The 24,373-nt window shown below is 44.1% G+C and overlaps 1 protein-coding gene across 2 annotated transcripts in view; it reads left to right on the forward strand.

The window, feature by feature from the left end:
- The window catches only part of CCDC60 (coiled-coil domain containing 60), a 323,719-nt gene that overhangs the window by 115,021 nt on the left and 184,325 nt on the right, over positions 1-24,373 (forward strand). For both annotated transcript variants that reach the window (XM_088449110.1, XM_088449111.1), the window contains one exon: positions 14,869-14,958. In XM_088449110.1, the coding sequence (XP_088305236.1) occupies positions 14,869-14,958 (90 nt within the window). The remainder of the gene's footprint in view (positions 1-14,868; positions 14,959-24,373) is intronic.

Consider the following 24,373-nt stretch of genomic DNA (forward strand, 5'->3'; position numbering starts at 1 on the left):
GAGCGCTACTGTGCACACTTCATTTTCTTTATCGAGGGCGGTATAATTCCATGTTGGTCAAAGGGCTTAGCTACTGCACATGTGCAGCGCCATATTGTCACTGTGTTGAGTGTCACAGTGGGAGACAGCAGGGCCAGCAACAGAAATCTTGGGGCCCAGTACACTGATAGCTAACTGGTTGTTTTCTGTTTTGCACACCTATCCCTGTAAAATCAAAAGACCGTTGTGCATGAAAATCCCCAGATCAGCAGTTTCTGGTCTACTCAAACCATCTGGCCTGCAACCAAAAATCAGTACACTAGCAAAGATCACATTTCTTCCCATTCTAGTGCTTGGTCTTATCAACTACTCAACCCCTTGACCATGTTTGCATGCTTTTATGCACTGAGGGCCTGATTCAGAGCCGGACGCTATTTGCGCTCGCTCTTTCAGAAAAAGGGGCCGGCTATTTAAATTGAGCGCTTGCTCTTTGCGGTCTGTTGATGCCTCTATGTCTGAGCGAGCGAACAAAATATGCGCTCACTATTTTGTAAAGACGCCCCCTGGCCGCTCGCATCCTACGTCATCTCCGCTATTTATTAGATTAATCGAGTACATCGAAAGGCATCTGAACTGCTCGCAGTGCTTGTGGTAGGATTTTCCTACTGCAATCATGCGAACAGTTCAGGCTAAGAAACAACCAAGTGACGTGGTCGATGACGCTGCTTTGTTAATTATGCACACCCTTAAAATGCCCATTTTGACCTTTTGGCACGCCTGCATTCGGATCTCCACTCCCCATTTTCAAGCACCTTCCCCTGTTACCACCCACAAACGCCTCATCCTGTCACTCAAATTAGCAGGCACTCGCTATTTTGCGAGCGCTCAATTTCCGACCGCAATGACTGGCTGGCGCATGCGCATTACGACCCATACGCTTGCGCAGATGTGCGAACATCGCTCGGAGCGAACGAGCGGCCGCTTACGAGCGGCTCTGAATCAGACCCTCAGTTGCTGCCACATGATTAGCTGATTAGATATTTGAATTAATAAGTAGATGTACAGTTGTAGCTAATAAATTGACCACTGAGTTTATATTGCAAACTTGTTAAGGAAAACCGCATTTTAAAATTGTCATGGGCATGCAAGCTATAGTACTTCATACTTGCCTGCTCTCCCGGAACCTACGGGAGGCTCCCGACTTTTCGGGTAACCCCCACCCCCCCCGGAAGGCACTTCTACCGCATCCCACCTACTTCCTAGTAAAATGCAGAGAATTTTCCCAGAGATTGCGAGTATGGGGTGGAGCTTAATGATGTGGTGATATGAGAATCACATAATTTAGCCCCGCCCCTATTTATATAAGCAGTATTCACAACAACTTACCATGAGGGGGTACAGCACAAAAAGTCCGGCCTCGCCCCCCATCGCCACCCACCTTCTTATCCTCCCCGGGCTTCTCCCAGGGAGGAAACAGAAGATGCAGGTAAGTATGTAGTACTTTCCTCACACAGAAAAAAGTACCACATGTACTTAAGACAGTCTTGGTATTCCCTCACTGTTATGATTAATTTGAGCCATAATAGAGGTAGACTGGGCAGTTTTTTCATTTGTATTTTTAAGAGAAACAATGAAAACTTTACTAAAAGGCCCCCCGCTTTAGTAAAGTTTTCATTGTTTCTCTTAAAAATATGGATAAAAAACTGCCCAGTCTACCAGGATGCAGTTTATAGACCGGCGGACTAAATGCCGCCGGTCTATATCCCGACATGAGAAGTCCGACGGGGGACTTCAGATAGGTGTCAAAATACAACGACTGCTTTCTGAGGAATCCGTCTGAGTGGCAATTTGAACTCCATCGCGACCGGTACCAGTTTGGACATTAGGGAGCATCCTGTGTTTCTCCCACCATCCTATTCAAGAACTAATTCCCAAAGTTCTGAAAGCACATCCAGCAATTGTGTTTTTTTCTTCCACAATAAGGGATTCCTGTTTATGTATGTTTGTGAATTATGTCAAATGTGTACTCTTTTGATTAAAAGGAGATTATGCTATGTCCTGCCTTTCTCCCATTCTCTTTGAGATACAGATCCATATAGTTGTCCTTTGATGCTGGGGTCATCAGTGATACTACTGAGGAGATACTAAGGCCTTCATTCAGAGGCGGCCGTATGGTCTACGATCGCACGGCCGCCTCGATGTTTGTCAAGTGCGCATGCGCACGAGGGAGCCGGCTCCTTCGTGTGCATGCGTGAGACCCGCTACGACCGACAGCGCCGGTCGTAGCGGGTCTCTTTCCAAGGCGGGCCGGGGGGTGGCAGCCCAAACGGAGGCATTCCCATGGGAACGCCTACCGTTTGGGGGAGGCCCCACTGACATCACTAGTGATGTCAGTGGAGAGCTCCCAGCTCTGACAGAGCCAGAAGCTCTCCAGGGCTTACGACATGTGAGACCCTACCCTAGGGTCTCGTCGTAAGCCCCGATGGTCGCGATGGTCTCTGACCATTGCGACCATCACCCTAGCGGTCGTTAGAGCTGTGGGTGTAAACCCACAGCCTAACGACCGAAATAGAGGCGGGCGGTCAGGATGCAAGTGGCCGCCCAGTTTCTGAGCGACCGCTTGCATCCTCCGACCGCCTCTGAATGAGGCCCTAAGTGTCTGAAAGCTTGGTTTTTCATCGACAGGGGACGCACACTTATTGAATTATAAGAAACTACGGCAAGATAAGGATTTCTGGTCATAGACATTTTGAAGGATTGTTGACTATACCCTTTCACTTCTACTTTGTTTCATCATTAGAGTGCCGCTAGATAACATCACCTTTTTTTTGTGTGGAGTCAAAATACAGACACCTATCTGAATCCCGATGCCAAAGGATGACAGCCCGAACAAGGGAAGTCCGGGGCGTCCTTAGCGTTAGCCGCAAGGGGGGGAGGGTTAGGTTTAGGGAGTGTAGCGGGCTTAGGGTTAGGTTTTGGGGGAAGGGTTAGGGTTAGGCACCCCCTGGGGTAGGTTACGGTTAGGCACCTCCCAGGAGGGTTAGGTTTAGGGTGCAGTAAGGGAGGGTTAGGTTTAGGCACCCCTGGGGGGACTTAGGGTTAGGCACCCCCGGGGGGTTAGGGTACATACCAGCTGGCATCGGAATCTCCTGCTGTCGGACTTCTCGTGTTGGGATTTCAACTGGCGGCTAAACAGCCACCTGTATTACATACTGATTCCAGACTACCTCTATTTTGGCTAAGTCTGTAGTAGGTTGTCTGTAGTAGGTTGTACATTCACCATAGTTGCTGACTTCCTGGTTGCCCCCTCCGGGAGGGAGCAGCCAGGTTGGCACAGCAGGGTGTGTGCGGGGAGCATGGCAAAGCGGAGGGTACCGGTGCGATTATTTCATTGTGGCTCCCGGCCCCGCTTTACAATGCCGAAATTACCAACATTATAAAGTGGGGGGCATGACTACGATGACTTGATTCAATGCGAATCGCGTCACTGGCAGCATCGGAAAGTGGATGCGTCCAGGCGGGCGCAGGGGTGCACACTGTAGCCTCTGGTAGACTTGATTGCTCTTCTGGGTGGCCGGGAGAAGCACCTAAGATTTGGGAGCCTCCCAGTCATCCATCCCAGGAGAGTAGGCAAGTATGCAGTGTTCTGATGTTTACAATCATGTAGTGTGCCTTTGAAAATGTTTCCACCTCTCCGAAGTCAGAGGTTACAGAGGTGTCTCCTGTATGAACAGTATGGAATCAGTGCAACTTTCATATGTATTCAAATTAGGGGTGAGCGGGTTCGGATTTCTGAAATCCGAACCCCCCCGAGCCCCCCCGATCCGAGTCCGATCCGAGTCAGGCTCGACTTTTCCCGCCTGACTCGGATCTGAAATCGAGGCAAAACGTCATCATCCCGCCTTCCGAGTCTCGCGGGTTTTGGATCCTATATAAGGTACCCGCGTCGGCGCCATTTTCTCACTCGGCTGTGGACAGTGAAGAGGGAGGGTGGGAGTTAGGGCTGGCTCGGCTGTGTAGTGTAGTGTAGTGTAGTGCTGCTGTTGTCCACTACTTCAAAGTCCATAGGGGCTGGCTGTGTTGTGCTGTGCTGCTGTTGTTAATAGGGGCTGTGTCCACTACTTCAAAGTCCATAGGGGCTGGCTGGACTGTGTTGTGCAGTCAGTTCTCCATAGGGGCTGTGTCCACTCCAAAGTCCTGTGCAGTGTCCCAGTCCTAAAGGGGTGCTGTAGTGTTGTCCAGGGGGTGCTCTGTCCATCAGGGGTGCTCCCCCCAAGTGCTAAAAAAATAATATATTTTCTGTGTTTGTGAATTGTGTGCGCAGTAGCCGCACGTGCATCAACAAAGTAGTGCCAAGCGTGCGCCTGTGTCATAAGTAAAGGGCCGGCTGGCTTGACCGTTAAAGGGTGCTGTAAACCCCAAAGTACACTCCAGTCCAAACCAAAAAAAATATTATTTTCTGTGTTTGTGAATTGTGTGCGCAGTAGCCGCACGTGCATCAACAAAGTAGTGCCAAGCGTGCGCCTGTGTCATAAGTAAAGGGCCGGCTGGCTTGACCGTTAAAGGGTGCTGTAACCCCCAAAGTACACTCCAGTCCAAACCAAAAAAAAAATTATTTTCTGTGTTTGTGAATTGTGTGCGCAGTAGCCGCACGTGCATCAACAAAGTAGTGCCAAGCGTGCGCCTGTGTCATAAGTAAAGGGCCGGCTGGCTTGACCGTTAAAGGGTGCTGTAACCCCCAAAGTACACTCCAGTCCAAACCAAAAAAAAAATAATTTTCTGTGTTTGTGACTTGTGTGCACTGTGGCTGCACGTGCATCAACTACTCTCCAGCAAAAATAAAAAAATATTTTCTGTGTTTGTGTGCGCTTTAGCCGCACGTATATATCAATATAACATAAATGGAGGACCAAACTTTCTCCGATAAAAATAAAATAGGGAAAGATCAAGAACCACTTCCTTCTAGTGCTATTGCTGCTGCTGGGAGTTGTTCATCATCCCAGAGAGGAAGTAGGAACATCACTACTTTTACTAAACAATTGACCCTCCAACAGTCCCTAGCGATGAGGATGAAGTACGACAGCAGTCATCCTGAAGCAAAACGTATAACTGAGGCCTTGACTGCTATGTTGGTGTTAGACGTGCGTCCGGTATCCGCCATTAGTGCAGTGGGATTTAGACAATTGATGGAGGTAGTGTGTCCCCGGTTCCAAATCCCGTCTAGATTCCACCTGCATCCTCAAAGCAGCAGCGACAAGCGTGCGTCTGTCTGTTAAAGGGTGGTGACACCCTCAAAGTGTGCTACACAAACAATAAAAATATTGTTCTTTTTTTTTCGGTCTTTGTGAAATGTGTGGGCTGTAGCCGCACCTGCATCCTTAAAGCAGCAGCGACAAGCGTGCGTCTGTCTGTTAAAGGGTGGTGACACCCTCAAAGTGTGCTACACAAACAATTAAAATATTGTTCTTTTTTTTTCTGTCTTTGTGAAATGTGTGGGCTGTAGCCGCACCTGCATCCTTAAAGCAGCAGCGACAAGCGTGCGTCTGTCTGTTAAAGGGTGTTGACACCCTCAAAGTGTGCTACACAAACAATAAAAATATTGTTCTTTTTTTTTCTGTCTTTGTGAATTGTGTGCGCTGTAGCCGCACTTGCATCCTCAAAGCAGCAGCAACAAGCGTGCGTCTGTCTGTTAAAGGGTGGTGACACCCTCAAAGTGTGCTACACAAACAATAAAAATATTGTTCTTTTCTTTTCTGTCTTTGTGAATTGTGTGGGCTGTAGCCGCACTTGCATCCTCAAAGCAGCAGCGACAAGCGTGCGTCTGTCTGTTAAAGGGTGGTGTAACCCTCAAAGTGCTCCAAAAAATAAAAAACGATTTTTTTAATGTGTTTGTGACTTGTGTGCGATGTAGCCGCACGTGCATCAACATAGTAGCAGCGCCAAGCGTGCGCCTGTGTCATAAGTCAAGGGCTGGTTTGGACATCTGGTCCGGATTGAAGGACGTGCCAACAATTTCTGACAAGTCTACTGTCACTGCATATGATACTGTCCTCAAAGCAGCAGCGACAAGCGTGCGTCTGTCTGTTAAAGGGTGGTGACACCCTCAAAGTGTGCTACACAAACAATTAAAGTATTGTTCTTCTTTTTTCTGTTTTTGTGAATTGTGTGGGCTGTAGCCGCACTTGCATCCTCAAAGCAGCAGCGACAAGCGTGCGTCTGTCTGTTAAAGGGTGGTGACACCCTCAAAGTGTGCTACACAAACAATAAAAATATTGTTCTTTTTTTTTCGGTCTTTGTGAAATGTGTGGGCTGTAGCCGCACCTGCATCCTTAAAGCAGCAGCGACAAGCGTGCATCTGTCTGTTAAAGGGTGGTGACACCCTCAAAGTGTGCTACACAAGCAATAAAAAAATTGTTCTTTTTTTTTCGGTCTTTGTGAAATGTGTGGGCTGTAGCCGCACCTGCATCCTTAAAGCAGCAGCGACAAGCGTGCGTCTGTCTGTTAAAGGGTGGTGTAACCCTCAAAGTGCGCTCCACAAACAATAAAAATATTCTTTTTTTTTTTTCTGTCTTTGTGAATTGTGTGGGCTGTAGCCGCACTTGCATCCTCAAAGCAGCAGCGACAAGCGTGCATCTGTCTTTTAAAGGATTACATCGGTGACAGCATCCAAGTAGGCATGTCAGACAGTCCATACCTGTACTGGCAGGAAAAAGAAGCAATTTGGAGGTCCCTGTACAAACTGGCTCTATTTTACCTGAGTTGCCCCCCCTCCAGTGTGTACTCTGAAAGAGTGTTTAGTGCAGCCGGGAACCTTGTCAGCGAAAGGCGTAGGAGGTTGCTTCCACAAAATGTGGAGAAGATGATGTACATAAAATGAATTATCAACTCTTCCAGGGAGACCAGCCTCCAGAACGTACAGAGGGACCTGTGGTTCCAGCGGGGACGAATTAATACTCTGTGAGGATGAGGATGTACACAGTGAAGAGGGTGAGGAATCGGTGGATGAGGAAGATGAGGATGACATCTTGCCTCCGTAGAGCCAGTTTGTGCAGGGACAGATTAATTGCCAGCTTGTTTTGTGGGGGCCCAAACGAACCAATCATTTCAGCCACAGTTGTGTGGCAGACCCTGGCGCTGAAATGATTGGTTTGTTAAAGTGTGCATGTCCTGTTTATACAACATAAGGGTGGGTGGGAGGGCCCAAGGACAATTCCATCTTGCACCTCTTTTTTTTCTTTGCATTATGTACAGTTTGGGGCCTAGTTTTTCAAACTGCCATCCTGTCTGCCACTGCAGTTTCACGCCTAGATGGGTCACGTGTTTGTGCCGCCCACTCGTGTCGCTTAGCATAGTCATCCAGCTACCTCGGTGCAACCTTTATGACATAAAAACACTATTGTGAGGTGTGAGGTGTTCAGAATAGACTGGAAATGAGTGGAAATTAAGGTTATTGAGGTTAATAATAGCATAGGAGCAGAAAAACCTACAAATTCTGTGATTTTAGCTGTTTTTATGCTTTTTTTCAAAAAAATACAGATCCAAAACACAAAACCCAGAACCCAAAACACGGAAGGGTGGTTTTGGCAAAACCAATCCAGATCCAAAACACGAAGAAAGATCCAGATCCAAAACCAAAACACAACACACGAAAAGTGGCCGGTGCACACCCCTAATTCAAATAGCAACGGTTTCCAGAAAAATCCAGAAAGGAATCAGCATTCCAAATATTATTTGAAAAATATCAAAGGCATTTTTTAATCATCACACAAAAATGTATGTAAAACACATCAGAAGATGGCAAAGGTGGTTTCTCTAAATCGGCTCAAATGTGCATGATGCTTATCTCAGGCCTTATGTTTATATTAATAAGTATATTTATTTTTTATTTTTAACATAAAATGGCAACTTCTGATATATTGTTTTATAACATTGTTTTTCTTTTGTGATGCTCAAAAAATGTGTTTTAATATTTTTGTACTAATATTTGGAGTGCTGATTCCTCTTCCTGGTTTTTGCAGGAAACTGTTGTTCATGTATATGAATTTTCATACTGTACATCCTACTATTCGCTTAGCTGTACCATTACTGAATCGCCACGGTAAGGGGCTCCTATAGGATCTCACCCCGCCAATCAGTGAGAAGTAAGGTGATCGCATTACTTCCTGCTTTGCCCCTGTATCTGTGCTACTGCATATGTGCCGGCGTCCAGAACCACCAGGAAGGGATCCTTTGGATCCCTATCCCGAAAATATTTGCAAAAGGTAGCCCAGAAGCTACTATAGGCTAACGCCATCTGAAGATGGCGTCAGCGGTCATGGCCAAGCTCCACTTGAGCGCTGCTTCTGCTGTCGGATATGAAGAGACCACAGCAGATATCTGAGATCTCTGCTGCAGTCCCTCCTAGTTACATCTTAGGGATACTTAATATTTCTGGGTACCCTCCAAAAAAACACCCATTTATGTTGAGAATAGGCTGTAATAAATTGGTCCAGTCCAATTTCTGGAAGATCTAATTCAACATAAATCACATGCAGTAAATAAATGGCAGTTGCATGAAAACATGAGTCAGATTATGCCTAAGGTACAAATATCCAGAACGTTACACCTATAAAGCAAATGGCAGCATAAAAGAAATGATTTTGGGTCCAGTTTGTGACAGGACCCCATTTCCATGAAGATGTGACTGTAAGGTTTAGTCATGCAGCCTCATACACAACATGAAGATTGTTCAGTATTTTGTGCTTGTAAATAGCCTGGTAGCTGACATAGTAATTTGTAGTTCAGAGCTGAGCAGCTGGCAGCCTCCCCCCATACCTCCACCTCACAAGCTGTCTTCCTCTGGTATGAGATGAAAGTCGCATCTTAACTCTTCTTGCTTCTTCACACTTAACATTCACAGCTATTGTCACAAATACAGGGTGACACGTATTAAGGAAAGTTTTTAAAAGTAGCTGCAGTTTTCTAGTCCTACTTTTGGTACTTTGCTTCCTACAATACGTCATGAGAGACCAGGTAAATCAAGTGCTTTTATATACAGTATAATAGATCATGAATCTTACGTGACTGAGGCCTGAAAATAAATAACTTAAATCTAAAACTAACTGAGCAGATTATAAAAAGACCGAGATTGATATCTAAACATGCAGCAGCAGATTATGCAATGTGAGTTTAAACTAGGGATGTGCAGGCTCGGATTAGTTCGGATTTTCCCGCTAAATTCGGATTTTTCCCGCCAAAAATCGGGTCTCAGAAAGAGGCAAAATGTCATCTTTAATGGACAAACATCATCATTCCCGGACAAAAATCCAGGAAAGATGATGTTTGTCCATAAAAGATGACGTTTTACCTCTTTATGAGACCCGATTTTTGGCGCGGAAAATCCAAACTAATCCAAATAGGAAACAGGAAATCGCATTGGTTACAGAGGGCAAGGTAGAGTCACATAGTTGCCGACATTCTGGCTGTTCCCTCTGGGAGGGGCCAGCCAGGCTGGCATAGCGGGGGGCGTGGCTGGGATGTGACACGGCATTGGGGGCGTAGTGGGTGTGTGACTGTGATTGTGTCATTATCGCCCCCCTCCATGGCCACATTTCCAGCATTGTGAAGCAGGGGGCAGGGCATGAAGATACGATTCAACCCAAATCTCTTGCATTAGGCTAACTAATGCTTCAAACCGTAGACCCCATTATTTTCAAAGGGACTGTGGTTTGACACAACTTGCCAAACTCCCAAAAAGCTGACCCTACGGAGGGAGTATTGCTGCAGATGGATCTTAGTATTCCTTCCCCAGCAGCTTCCATGCTTCTCCCCGGCCAGTTAAAGCAAATGATACTCTGCATATAAGAGCAGGCAGTAAGGTGATAGCGATAATAACTACCACCTTACTGCCAAACTCTTTGCTGGGACAGGCTCCTTTTTGCAAAATAAAAATAAAGTAGCCACAAAAATCAGTACCTATCACCACGATTTGCAGCGATAAGGAGTAATACTTTTATCGGCCTCATTGCCACCAATGATAAATAGGCACCTTAGATGTGCACTAATTATAACTGATTATCACAGCTGACTAACACAATTAGCATTAGAATGAATTATACTTATATAAGTAAGTGATCGCAAGCCTATTTTTGTTTTGTGTGTGCTTGAAATCCGTTGGCATTGTACTGATGCCAGCCCCTTCCCTGCTCTCCTTACGCTCTAGTCACAGTACATGTTCTGCAATGATGGATTGCAGGAAGAAAGATGAGTCACTTGTGCTCTCTCTTGTCTTCACTGTAGTAGAGCAGTGATGTCTGACACAGTGTGCATGGAAGGGGGATGCTATCAGTTGCCATGGTGTGATACAGAGTGCAGGCAGGAGCACAGGTAACTCTCAGTCTTGTGCTTCTACCTATAATCAGCTATTGCATAGAGGCAGGGGTGTATCTGGGGGTCCGAGCACTCCTGGCAAAGGGACTGGCTGAAAGCACATGGGTGCACACCTATAAAAAGCTACGCACACACTTTGCATGTTACACACTCACCTGGCACACTCTGACAGGGGTAACATACACATGTGTAAGGTAAGTGTCCACACATGCAGCACATGACATACACAGCCCTCTCCTCTCCATCCAGGCTGCAGCATCAGGAGGACACAAATCATAGACTGACTGGTGACAGCCACTCATCTCCCTCACTCTCAGGTGCACCGTCTGTTCCCCACCCGCCATCAACCAGTGGTGTGTGAGGGAATAAGGGGCCATGCTGAGCTCCGGCTCTGCTGCTGATAGACGCCTCACATTTGGGGGGAGGGACAGGACCGTACATGTAACACGCTTCTTTTCCCATCAAACTCCGCGAGCGACAGCAGCATAGTGTGTGGCCACAGTTGGAGAGAGCATGCGGTGCAGGTCACTCCCTCACTCACTCACTGACTCCGCTATGTGTGTGTGTAACTGTGTATACGTCCCTGCTGGTGGCCACTGACATCACAGAACTACTGGCAAGTGCCATCCTGGCCAATGGGTAGATACTCCCCTGCAGAGAGTGTCAGTCACCAAAACATTGAGGGAAGGGAGGTGCCAGAAGGCAAGGTTCTCAATGCCACCCCTAGGTTTATATTGTCAGAGATGAAGGTCTCGCCTCGCCTTATTGCGGTTATGCCTCTGGCTGACATGCACTAGAGAGTAAATTAAGAGGGGTATTCAATATGAAACGTTAACTTCACTGTCGAAGTTAACATTTCATATCGGAGTTTTTTCCTGCGTTAAAGTCTGGTGCGCGCTTCCGCTTATCCCCGTATTCAATATAAAATTAACGAAAACGGGAACTCCGAAGTTGGATTTGCGTAAAGTTACGAATTTTTCCATAAAATAATTGTAAGACCCCCCTAAAGTTGTAAAAACATGGGGGATCACTATGGGTACCCCCATTTTAGCCTTTAATTGTAAGTCGGGGTTTTAAATAGCCGCAGCAGGTGTTTTTTTTCCGACATTGAAGAAGTGATGCAGAAGAGCACTTAGGTTATTTTTTTCGTTTTTGTTAAGTGGTCCCATCAAATTTGGGGTACATGAAAATGGGTACTAGCATATTTTTAAGTCCCTAAAGTAAGTTTTTAAAAATTCTGCATTTGTGCACCTGCCGCTATAATTATATTCTAGAAAACATCTGCCGCATACTTGCAGAATAGCCCTGAACCTATTTCCCTATTCTTAAACAATTTTTTCCCATTTTTTTTTTTCACCCCAATTTTTACATTTATTTTTTGGGGTGTCCCTATTTTTTTAAAAACTTTTTTTGACACAGTTCTTTTTTAAATGTCATTCCCAGGGGTGCAGGCTATTTTTTTTAAGCCTGCACCCCTAAACCCCAATTCTGCACTTTTTTTCGACACCTATTCATTGGTGAAAACTTATTCCCGTTTTTTAGCAAAGACTTTACAAAACTGCGATAAGTCTTTGATATTGAATACGGTGTAAAACTAAAACCAGTGATATTAACGCAAAAAAGTTAAAAAGTGCGATATTAACGCAAAAAACGATGTTATCGCACCCATATTGAATACCCCTATAATGCTCTTAGTAGCCATTACATGAAATTACTGACTGTTTGCTCAATGCGAAGTTTCCTTTCCTGCATTTCACAAAGCAAGTGGTATCGCTCCTTAAAAAACATGTGAGAGTAGTATTTAATATAATACTAATGTATTTTTAAATATTGCATTAAGTGAGATGACACCTAAATGTGAAAAATGTTTAAACTACTCAGCTGGCATGGTTAGAGTAAGAGGCGTTAATAGCTATTCTGGCAGCCTGTTCTGGTGTATGGGAATGAGAAGAACATTAGATATTTCTTATCTTTCTATGCAGAAATTCCAAGGAGAGTTAAATACTTTTTATAATCTCTCTGAACTCTTAAGATGTAAGTTGCTTTCTTCCAACATCATAATGTATATCTTATAATACACTGCTTTTTAGAAGGAAAGCTCAACCGATAATCCAAGGACTCTTACACACAACGCAAAGTGTTTTAGGGCCCGATAAGATCTATTAATTTGATTAAAAACTATTTTTCACTGGGTTAATGGTGCATCTATTGCTGGCGTCCATGCTCAGTCATATGGTTAATGGGAGCTCAGAGAGGCAGGCAGACTGTGTACATATTTATCGCATGCATTCATATCTTGCAATTAGAACACCAATTCAAACCAGCAAAAATAAATAAAACTGTAGAAACATGAGTTGCAGTGCCACCTAATGGCTGATTAATGTCATTTAGTTATGATAGAATTCTCATTTTCCAGCATCAGTCTTTCAGTTATTTTTAGAAAGTAAAACAAACATTATGAACCTACCTAACACATTTGCAAAGGCTGCCTATCTAAAATGCCCCTAAAACATTGCACCAAGCAGCTCATGTCTCTGTTTTTTTTTGTTTTCTGCAGACTCGTTTTCTGAACCAACCTATAGAGCAAAATTCCCTGCCCTTATTTGCTGCCAGAGTAGCAGGTTGCATCTGGAAAATGTAGCTAATAAAACATTTGTCTCATCTAAAGAGACTAGACAATTTGTATTATATTATATTATAGGGATGCGATTAACTTACTGCCGCTTGGAATGCCGGCCATCGGATTCCATACGGCGGAAGGACGACCCTGGACTAAGGATAGGCGTGGAAATGCTGACGCCTATCTTTAGCCCCACGTCGAAATCCTGACGCCCGGTATACTGAACGAGATGAGCCGGGGAGAGTTAGCTTGTAGCTGCAGGGGGGTGGGGGTGGGGGGGTAGTGTTATGTTGAAGCACCCCCGTGGTGCCTTACGGTAAGGCACCCCCCCCGGAGGCTTAAGTTTAGGGTGTGGGAAGGGGGGGGAATAAGTTTAGACACCCTGGGGGGGGGGGTACTTAGGGTTAGGGACCACATGGGGGAGGTTAGGGTTGGGCACCCCTAAAGGAGGGTTAGGAGGGGTACAGATGTGGGTTAGAGTACTTACCAGACGCTGTCGGGAGGATATCCTCAGCCGTTGGTATTTCAGACCGATTCCCTCCTCTCAGTCTACAAGCGTAGTGGAATGCAAGGTAAACAAAGTAATGCAAATATTTTATTTTTCCATATTACTGCTATATTATTGTTTATTTTTTGCACTAAACATTGTATGAAATAAATAGAAGCTTGCACCAAAAACTTACCACGGCATGTCGCTTGGTTGAAAGAACATGTATAGTAAATGAACTTTGTATTTTGCTTTTATAGGCATTTATATAACATTATCTGTAAGTCACATTAAACAAAATAATGGAGGACCATGGTAGTTTAAAAATCAAGATTGGTTATTAATATTTGTTGACTGAAATACATGCTGATTTAAAATACTTATACTAAACACAGCAAAACCACTTTCATCTGTTAAAATATCATTCTTGAACAGTCTTTAAAGCTGAATTATCATTTTCTTAAAAATCCCAAAATTAGAGATTACCTACTTTATTACTTTATGTGGTCAAGGTAAATGAAATGATTTGCCATAGCTCCTAGTTGTCCCGATTTAGGCCATTGTGGAAGCCATGCAGCAATACTAGATAGCTGTCTGCAAGGGAGAGGACTAGTTTTAGGTAGAACTAAAAGTGCTAGATAATCCCGGGAGTGTGGCCAAACCCCTATTGTGCTGTGGTCACAACCCTAATATGATGCAATCATGACCTCTTTGTAGGGGACATGGTTATATCATGGTTTAGTCTGCTAAACTGTTGGGAAGTAAGACAACTTTTTATAGGCAGGGCAGGTGAATATGGAACATCCAGTGAGATTGGAGAACATCACCATGGGTGGCCAGAGTTCCTTCCCTAGGGATCTGGTAATGATAAAATTCATAAGCTCATTTGAAATTTTTTTTAGATGCTTTTCTTACAGGAAATGGTATTTATAGTTATGGGTAATAGGATAATTGGAGTGATTAGGAAATCCATTTGATTGCTATGTGTGGGGTCCTCTAGCTGAATTACATTTCCAGCACAGCTGATATAGCTTACCTTACCCTTGATCAACACAGCTGAACATTGAACCTGACAGACTTGGTGCCTTTATTTAACCTGACAAATTGCTGTATATAACTAAAGGCCCCCATACATCAGAGATTGATTGCAGCAATCGTGCAATTTGCAATCGATTCTGTATAAAAATCTTGCCCTTTTTCAATCGATTGTGGCAATTCTGCAATCTGCAATCGATTGAAAAGGGAATGATTTTTATACACAATTGATTGCAATTTGCACGATTGCTGCAATCAATCTCTGATGTATGGGGGCCTTTAGGCTTGTTTGTAATCTAGTACCTTGCTTGTTAATGGCCTGCAGTATTGGTATGTTCTACCTTTTAAGCATCTTAATAGTTATCTGTTTCTCTTCTAGGACTCTAAACCCAAGGAGACAGTCATTGAGAAAAAAACATTGGAAGAAATCAGATCTGACACTTCACCAAAGCCATCCTTAGCTAAAATGGTAAGGCGCCCATTATACTGTGCAATTCAGCATATACAGTGTATGTACACATAAACCCAACTCATGTCATTACAATGCCTGTTATGTACTTTCACTGTATCATGGCTCATTCGGGTTAGGCAACCTTCATCACTTCATCTTATGCTAAATCTGTTGGTATCTAAAGGTAGGTAACTTATTTCAAATAATTACCCGTCATGATTATGCTTATGGACAGAGCTACTAAGTAGATCCATTTGTCTTCTATTTTCAATACCATAGCTAAAGAACACACCTCAGTGACTTTCTGTGAGGAGTTGTCACTTGGATCATATGCGAGTATATCTGCACTTGTTACTCTCACATGAAACTGGATATATACTGTATGTTAGTATGGCAGTCTGAGAGAAAGACATAGGGCCTGATTCAGAGCCGGACGCAATTAGCGCTCGCTCATCCTGAAAATAGGGGTGGCTATTCAAATGAACCGTTCGCTGTTTGCGGTCTGTTCACGCCTCTAGGTCTGAACGAGCGAACAAAACTTGCGGTCGTTTTTTGGGAAACTACGCCCCCTGGCCGCTCGCATCCTACGTCATGTCCACTATTTATTAGATTAATCGAGTACATCGAACAGGGTATGAGTTGCTCGCTATTCTTGTGGTTGGTTTTTGCTACCACAATTTTGCGAGCAGTTCTGGCTAAAAAAAAACCCAGTGACGTGGTCAATGACGCTGCTGTTTTAAATATGCACACCCATAAAACGCCCGTTTTGACCTTTAAGCACGCCTACGATCGGATCTCCACTCCCCGTTTTCAAGCACCTTCCCCTGTTAGCACCCACATACGCCTCATCCTGTCACTCAAATTATCAGGCATTCGCTATTTTGCGAGCACATGAATTTCGGCCGCACTGACTGGTTCGCGCATGCGTATAACGATCCGTACGCATGCGCAGTTGGGCAAACATCGCTCGGAGCGAACGAGCTGCCGCTTACGAGTGGCTCTGAATCAAGCTCCATAATCTACTAGGGGCACTAGTAAACAGACTGGACCAGTACTATTTTCCACCACTATAAAGAGGTGGAATGCATTGTGGGAAAATGCTGCCACATCCCTCCAAAAAAGCTGCAGACAATTGGAGATGTATGTCCAGTGCACATTCAATTAAGTTTTTGGGGAGGCCAGTGAACGTCCAATGCCCTACTAAATCTAAAACTACTTAGTGTTCCCTTTATTCTGACAGTCATCTTAGAACTCATTCAATTGTAGAGATAGGCAAAAGTTTCAGAACTGACCTGTGGATTATTTGTCCTATTTGGGGACAGGTTTAGTGGTTCCATTTGTAGCCCGACAACACCAGAATGGACTAATCATTTTTCTCTCAACTCTATGCATAAAATAGAAATACTTCAAAATGCGTATTTACAAACACAGCGCGGAATGACATTTTGTAGAACTGTTGAAGCATGATCACTGTTTAGCCCTGTAAAATATTTTTTCCTTTACCATACTTGATTTGCGCAAAATGTTTCTACAGTTTCGCTTATCCTTACTCAGTGGAATCAAGTATATGTGACCCTGGACATGCAATTCATTTTACTAAAGATGTCAAAATGACAATTGCACTATACATGGGAGTCCTTACCGTGCAAAATACTGATACTTACTGAGGCTGACAGATTTGTGGCAACATTCATGATTTAAATCCTGTGTTTGGACAGGTGTTATACTTTTATTTCTATTGTTTTATGTTTACTATAATGAAGTTTGTTATACAACAGAGTTTCTTCATTGCTGGATGGATATTTGTTGTCTCTCACTATTGTTATTTTTTTCTGTATGCTCTTCCCAACTTCTCATTTTTGTTACTCTGTTATCAATGTAATTTGTCATAGAAGAGCCTTCAGAGAATCAAATTGCATTCCAGGCAATGCTAACAGCAATACAGTTAGAGCATGATACAGCGAGTATTTTATCTTTGATGGACAGTGATCACTGGAACTATTGGCCATCTATTCTCCTTCTTCATCTGCTCACTCTGTAAGCTGATGCACTTTGGTATTTCTATACTGTTTATTGAGGTAAAGTTATAATCTATGCTGCCTTCAGAATAACCTTATTATAATGAAGTTGTATTAGTACTTTACTTTCAATTGTGCAATAGTACCTAAAAGCTTCCTAATTACATTTGTCTAATTGTGATTATTTCATATGTGCAAATTCAAGTTGATTATTTTGTTTAACAGCTTAATTAAGATACACTATATAGACAAAAGTGATTGGACACTGACAGCAAATAGATCAACAAGATTTTATTGACGTCAGTACTCTGTAGGTTCACCACGTGCAGTGATTACTGCAGACACCCTTCTTGGCAAACTGTCCACAAGTTCCTGGACAACAGCAGGCGGTATGTTTTGCCATTCCACCTTACGTACAGGGACCAACTGTGAGACTGAAGAAGGTCGAGTTGGCCTAGAACACACCCGTCGCTCCAATTCGTCCCAGAGGTTCTCAATGGGGTTAAGATCTGGTCTCTGAGCTGGCCAGTCCATCCGGGTTACCGAATTTTCGGTATACCAGTCCAGCGTCGCCCTGGAAACATGACAGGTGGTATTGTTGTCCTGATAATAACATTTGTTGTTTCCATAGAACTGTAAGTGCGTGGGCCTCCCTACCAAGTGTTCTTGTCAAAACCGCCACATTATTGGGCATTTGGAACTGGTGTGCAATGATATTCTTCTCTCTTGAGCTGGGGAGTCCAATCACTTTTTTCTACATAGTGTATGTTAGATTTCAAAAAATGTCTCATTTTCTATAACTGTATAACAGATAAAGCTTAAAAAATTTATACCCCACTGTTATCTTGCTACATCACATAGAGCCTAGAAGCAATCAATTTTAAATGCTTTACCATTTTATGACCGGCAGCTTGTCTCCTATTTAAATGAGCACTAAACATAAACAAATTTAAACAAATATCATGATATCAAGCCATAGTATACAGGATTCCTCCATAGCTGTATCTCATCCGTGTAATCGATCCTCCCGCCAGCAGACTGTCCTTCCTCACTGTAATAGACTCTTCTCCATGTTCTTTGTCTTTGTAAGATCATTGAATATTTTTAATGTTTTGACCCTTACTCTGTCCTTACACTGGGCCTGATTCAGAGACAGATGCAATGATGATATTTATGCAGAACGAACTATTGTTTGCTAATGTGCATGCATGAGCACCACTCTGCGCACGTGCAGCGGTTGTATTGCAACTACGTTCGTACAGAGGAACCATTCGCAAAGTGAGTGACAGGTAGTCAGTGTTTTGGGGGAGTGGTTATAAGAACACAGGCGTGTCTGACCATTTAAACGCCATTACATGGTCGTGCATAAATTAGCCATTGCAATCTCCTACGCAGCATGAGAGCTCCCTGTATGTCAGGAGAGCTGCAGTATTTGTGGTTTGTCAGACTCGCCGCATATGCAGCATGGCTGTCTATGGTACCGATGTGTACGCTGTTGCACGTCGTCGTACAGATATGAGAAGGCAGCAGTGGGCGCCCCTATGCTCGGCTGTGCTTTGAAAGGCATTAGCATATTTTAGCAACTGCGATCCGTGAGAGAATGCATTACTGTCCATCTCTGAATCAGGCCCACTGCCCTTATTTTGGAGCTAATGCAAGGCGGGTCACAATGCTGACAGTCAGAATACCAACAACGGTGTCCCGAAATTCAAAATCCCAACAGATTTTGGAAAGTATTCTAACCCCATCCTAACCCTAACAGTCCCCTCCCGTAGCCTAACCCTAATCGTCCCCTTCCGCAGCTTATCTCTAACCCCCCCCCCGCAGTCTAAACCTAACCCTCCCCCTAGTGCCTAATACTCACCGTCGGAATCTGTTAGGATTATAACTCTGCATTCTGACCATTTGGATCCTGACTACATCCAGCATAACTGGGCTGTAATGGGCATTCTCACATACTGTAGGCAATGTCCAGTCTTGACGGAGTTGCAGCCTATGCAGATTTATGCGGAAGTGTAAATACACCTGTTTTCAGACATTTCTTTTGCTCTAAGGATAGGGCTGGTGCAAGTGTTGACTATTGATGATCACGTGTATCCAAAGAAAGTGTTGCGGTGCGTACATGTCTCCGTATGGACTAATACTGTATATGCATTTAGGGCCTGATTTGGCTTTGGAAATAAAGTAAGATTTAGCACTTAACTGATCATCTTGGTGAAACTATGCTGCACTGCAGGTGGGGCAGATCTAAAATATGCAGAGAGATTTACATTTGGGAGGGAGGTGTCCAAACTGACATCTAAAGTGCAATGTAATAATAAAGCTGTGCAGTATTTGTGGGCTATATACAAAAGCAGCCAGTATTTACACTACATGCAAAATAATGTATGTATTTACACCCCTTGCATTGTAACATGGTTTGTCCAGGTACACAGTTACAGTAAGTGCTAATTCTCACTCTATTCCCAAAGCTGAATCAGGCCCTTAGGGCCTGATTCAGAGCCGAACGCTCTGACCAGAGCGCTCGCTCTGAATCAGGGCTCTTCTCCATGAAAATGGAGCGGCCTCCTGGCCGCTCGCATAGCTGTGGGTGACCACCCACAGCATATGCGAGCGTCCATGATGATGGTCGCGATGGTCTTGACCATCGCGACAATCGGGCTTGCGACGGAGACCCGGCGGTAGGGTCTTGCTGCCGCAAGCCCTGGAGTGATTTTGGCTCTATCAGAGCCAAAATCACTCCCACTGACATCACTAGTGATGTCAGTGGGGCCGGCTTCAGACGGTAGGCGTTCCCATGGGAACGCCTCCATCTGGCAGGCACGCCCCCGGCACGCCCACCAAAGGGGGCGTGCTGTCAATCAACATCGACAGCACGCCCCCTTTGGTGCGAGACCCGGAGCGATGGAGAGCCCGTCGCTCGCCGGGTCTTGCGCATGCGCACGACGGAGCTCCCTCCATTGTGCGCATGCGCAGTGGGGGAACATCGACCCGCTTGCGAGCGTCCTGCGCTCGCGAGCGGGTCTGAATGACACCCTTAGTTCCATGCATGCATTCTGTAGCAACTGCTGTTGACTAACATTCAACTCTACATCAGCCCATATGACATCAAATTTCTAAGCCCCTACCACTCTAGAATCACACATTTCATTACAAACTCGGTTACGCTTCATTTACAGCTTATATTAATTATAAAAGCTAAGGGAAATTTGGACTGCATATAATAGTTGTAACACTTTTCTGTGTATTGAAGCCATATTTTACATTGGGCTCTGTGTCACTGGAAAACACAAGCTGCATTCCATTAAAACAGGGGTGGGGAACCTTTTTTATGCTGACGGCCATTTTGATATACATATATATATATATAACATTATTTGTGGGCCCGGTGTAGGCCACGCCCTCTCCGTGTGACATCACATGAGGGCGGGATCACAATCGCCGGTGATTACAGCAATGCCCGGGGCATCCTGAGGATGCTCCGGGGAGCAGTAAGGGCAGTGGTGTGACTGTCTGAAGTATCCTAAGGACGCTCCGGGTGGTACTGCTGCATAGACTCTGGGTGCAGGGTGCCATTGTAGGCACCCTGCTAGCAAGATGACGCTACCAGAAGAAAACCTCAGAGGGCCAGAGCAAATGATTCCGCGGGCCATATACTACCCCCAGCCTTGAGGTTCCCCATCCCTGCATTAAAAGAATAGAATGAAACTCAAACTCTGCCAGCTCAGAGCTGGCACAAAATTTAAGTCTTTCAGCAGAGTTGGACATGGCCATATGCCCCTCCACACACTAAGGAACTACTCTGTACTGTGCAAGGAACGCCCCCACTTTGCCCTACACTTCTCATCAGCTGGCACAAAGTTATGCCAATTTGCAAGTGCTGCAATCTCTCTCTATGTATCCTTTAGACTGTAAGCTCTTCTATTTATTTATTTATTTCTTACCAGTTATTTATATAGCGCACACATATTCCGCAACGCTTTACAGAAAATATTCGACCATTCACATCAGTCCCTGCCCCAGAGTAGCTTACAATCTATATTCCCTATCACATGTACATACATACATACGAGGGTTAATTTGTGTTGGTAGCCAATTAGCCTACCTGTATATTTTCTATGCCCTTTACCTTGGTTTTGTACTTGTATGTTATATCTGTATATTTTAATGATATACATCTGTATGTAACATGTTGTTTCTTAATAGACAAAAATACATATTGTAATTCACAAATGTATGTCAGTATTCACATACCATAATTTGAATCTTTATTATATACTGTAGCTCAGTGAGAGCTATTGTTATCTGTTGTTGCCATTTTATTCTTTGAAAATTCCCTATTATTAAATGCCTAAAATGATTGTATTGAGTAGACTGCTTTTAAAATCCTGTTGGCTGATAACAATCAAAAGTGTCTCTGGTTTAGAGCATGTAGTCTTCACTTAAATTTTCTGTGTCTATTATTATTCGGTCAGTAGTAACAAGTAGTGACGTCTTATCATGTGTTCCTAGTTCTTTGTTCTCTGTGTTTGAAAGTATTATCTTCCTCTGAATAGCAGTGTAATATCATAATAAACTATCTTAATGAACTCTCTGCTTATGAATAGAAGCATAATATCATAGTGGACTCTCTAAGGGCCAGGCTGTAAAGATGATTAAGAAAATGAAGAGCGAAAATACAAAAGGTTCCTATTGCACTAAAGCTTATTTAGAATTATTAAAATGGTTGCTAAATAATGGTCCAATAACAAAATTGCAAAAAGCTATCGTGGTTGATTTAGTCACTTGATTATACTCATGCAAACTGTGAAAGTGGTCTGCCTTGTAATTACATTACACTATAGGACTATTGCAATGTATTACTTTGTTTGCTTGTTTTGTTTTCTTAGACATGTGTTTTGAGGCAGTTCCTCTTAGGCACCGAGTACGGAGTGGTCATTGTTTAATCTAAGCTTCATATTGATATAGCCCTTCCACAGGAATCTCATCTATTACCCCCTGAAGTTTTAAAATTAAATTCCCTTGGATGGTGTGTTGTGGCCTCGGCGTCCTTCTCTTCAAAAGCCAGAGGAGTTGTGATTTTGGTAACATATCCAAATATATCCAAACAAAAGTTAATTCTACAATTGTTGACCCCCAGGGTAGATAGTTAATTATTTTCGTTATTTGCTATGTAATATATATGCCCCTAATGTCTATTCCAGATTTTTTTCTGCCTATTCTTTCACATATGTATATTTATGCAAATGTCCCTATGATATTTGGTGGTGACTTTAATTTAGTTGCCTCGCCTCTTATGGATCAGTCCGCTTGTACTGGGATGCGGTCCACTATCCCAAAGATTGGTATCCCTTATATATCTCAAAAGCTTCACCTGTTAGATGTATGGGGGTGTGCCTTCCTTTAGAACGTGATTACACATGTCTTTCAGCAGCTCACAGCTCTTTCCCGCATTGATTTTATTTTAATGTCAGAAAGCATGTTCCCACATGTTTTAGTTTCCAAAATCAAACCAATATGCATGTCTGATCACGCCTTATGTTGGGTAAAACTAACTACTTCTGTTGATAGAGGGCCTAATAAGCAGTGGCGCTTCCCTATATATCTTTCAGAATGGGTATGAAGTCCCGGGGTGGCTAAATAGCCGCCGGTTCATATCCCGGCACCGGCAGCCCGAAGGGAGAAGATCTGCACACAAGCCCCCTCCTCTCTTAAAATGCCCCTGGGTAGAATAGTTGTTAAGAGCGTTGCCTTCCCGAAACTGTCATATCAACTACAGATTCTACCTCTAGATCTCTCACTTCTTCTTTCGCAACTGCCAACTCCACTCTTTCACAGCTTTCTCAAACTTCCCGGGACAATGTGTCCGCTCTTCTATGTTGAGCTCCCGGCCGATGCTATATGACAATCTTGTACTGCTGGATGGTCAAGAAGCAGTGCGTCACTCTGGGGTTAATTGTTACGGTGCATCCACCTCAGAGGTGGATGAAGAGAAACAAATTCTCTTCCCAGGAGATAATACTTCAGGGCTTCTACTGTCCACTTTATCGCCAAGCATTCTCGCTCAAGTATGGTGTATCTTGTCTTTCGTGGTAACAGCTTTCTACTTAAGTAGAGGTTCGGCTTTTCTTTGCCCGCAATGGGATGTGAAAAAACAGCTCCTAAGCCTGTCATTGGAGTCGTTGGTTTGCAGGACAAAGGGTTTCCGGAAAATCCGGTGCCTGTAGAACTGGTTTGGAACACAGGACAGTCCTCATATCTTCTCAGGCTGCTTTAGTTGTTTTGGCCAGATAATTCTTTCTGGTTGAGTCTTCTTAAGGGTCTCAGTCAGGGGTAAAGCTCTGGACGCAAAATTTGGAATGAAACAGTGGTAATAGCCTAGCAGCCCAAGGAAAGTTCTAATTTGTTTCTTGGTGGAGGGTCTTGGCCAGGACTGAATTGCCTCCACTTTCTGCAGTTGGGGTTTCACTTGCCCATTGCCAATCACATACCCAAGGTAATTGACCTCTGAAAGTCCAGATTAGCCACAAACCTGTGCTCTCTTAAACTGTTTAGCACTTCTTGGACTTTGGACAAATGTTCTTCCCAATTTTCTGTATACATGACAATGTCGTCTAGATAGGCTATAGCGTACCCCTGGTGTGGCCTCAGTAGGCGATCCATGGAATGCTGAAATGTCGCTGGTGCCCCATGAAGGCCAAAAGGGAGCATTTTATTTTGAAACAGGTCATCAGGGGTCGGGAAGGCAGTCTTCTCCTTGGCAGTCTCACTTAGGGGAATTTGACAATATCACTTTTGTGAGGTCCAGGGTCGTAAGATATCAGCTACTCACCAAATTTTCTACTAATTCGTCCACCCATGGTAGCGGGAATGCGTCAAATCTGGAAACCTGATACCAGCACCTAAAGTCATTGCAAAAATGGATGGCTTGGGGACCAACACAATAGGGCTTGACCAGTTACTGTTGGACTTTTCAATGACCCCAAGTTGGGGCATCTCTTTCACCTCTTGCTGGACTGCTTGCCGCCGCACCTCAGGGATGTGATACGGTCGCTGCTTTACAAACACTCCTTCAGATGTATTTATCTCATGCTCTACTAAGGCAGTGCATCCTGGCAGGGAAGAAAACACATCCTGATTATTGCCAACTAAGTCTTCCGCTTCTTTTCACTGTTTTGCTGACAAGGTGTCTGTCAATGGAACTTCTGTAGGGCCAGACAAACTAGAGCGGCCCCCAGGAACCTGAGGGGTGGCAGTTTCCAGCACATTGATGGCAATATCTGCATTTGGTATAACATCTCTGCCAATATTTCTGTCTGGCCGTAACTGGGCAAAGTGTTGCGGATTTCTTTCCTCAGATATCAATTGCACAGAGGTTCCCACTCCAAAAGGGCTGGCTGTGCTTTTCCACTCTT

Source organism: Taudactylus pleione, unplaced genomic scaffold (assembly GCF_031769625.1).
Source record: "Taudactylus pleione unplaced genomic scaffold, aTauple2 ptg000479l, whole genome shotgun sequence".
NCBI classification, from domain to species: domain Eukaryota; kingdom Metazoa; phylum Chordata; class Amphibia; order Anura; family Myobatrachidae; genus Taudactylus; species Taudactylus pleione.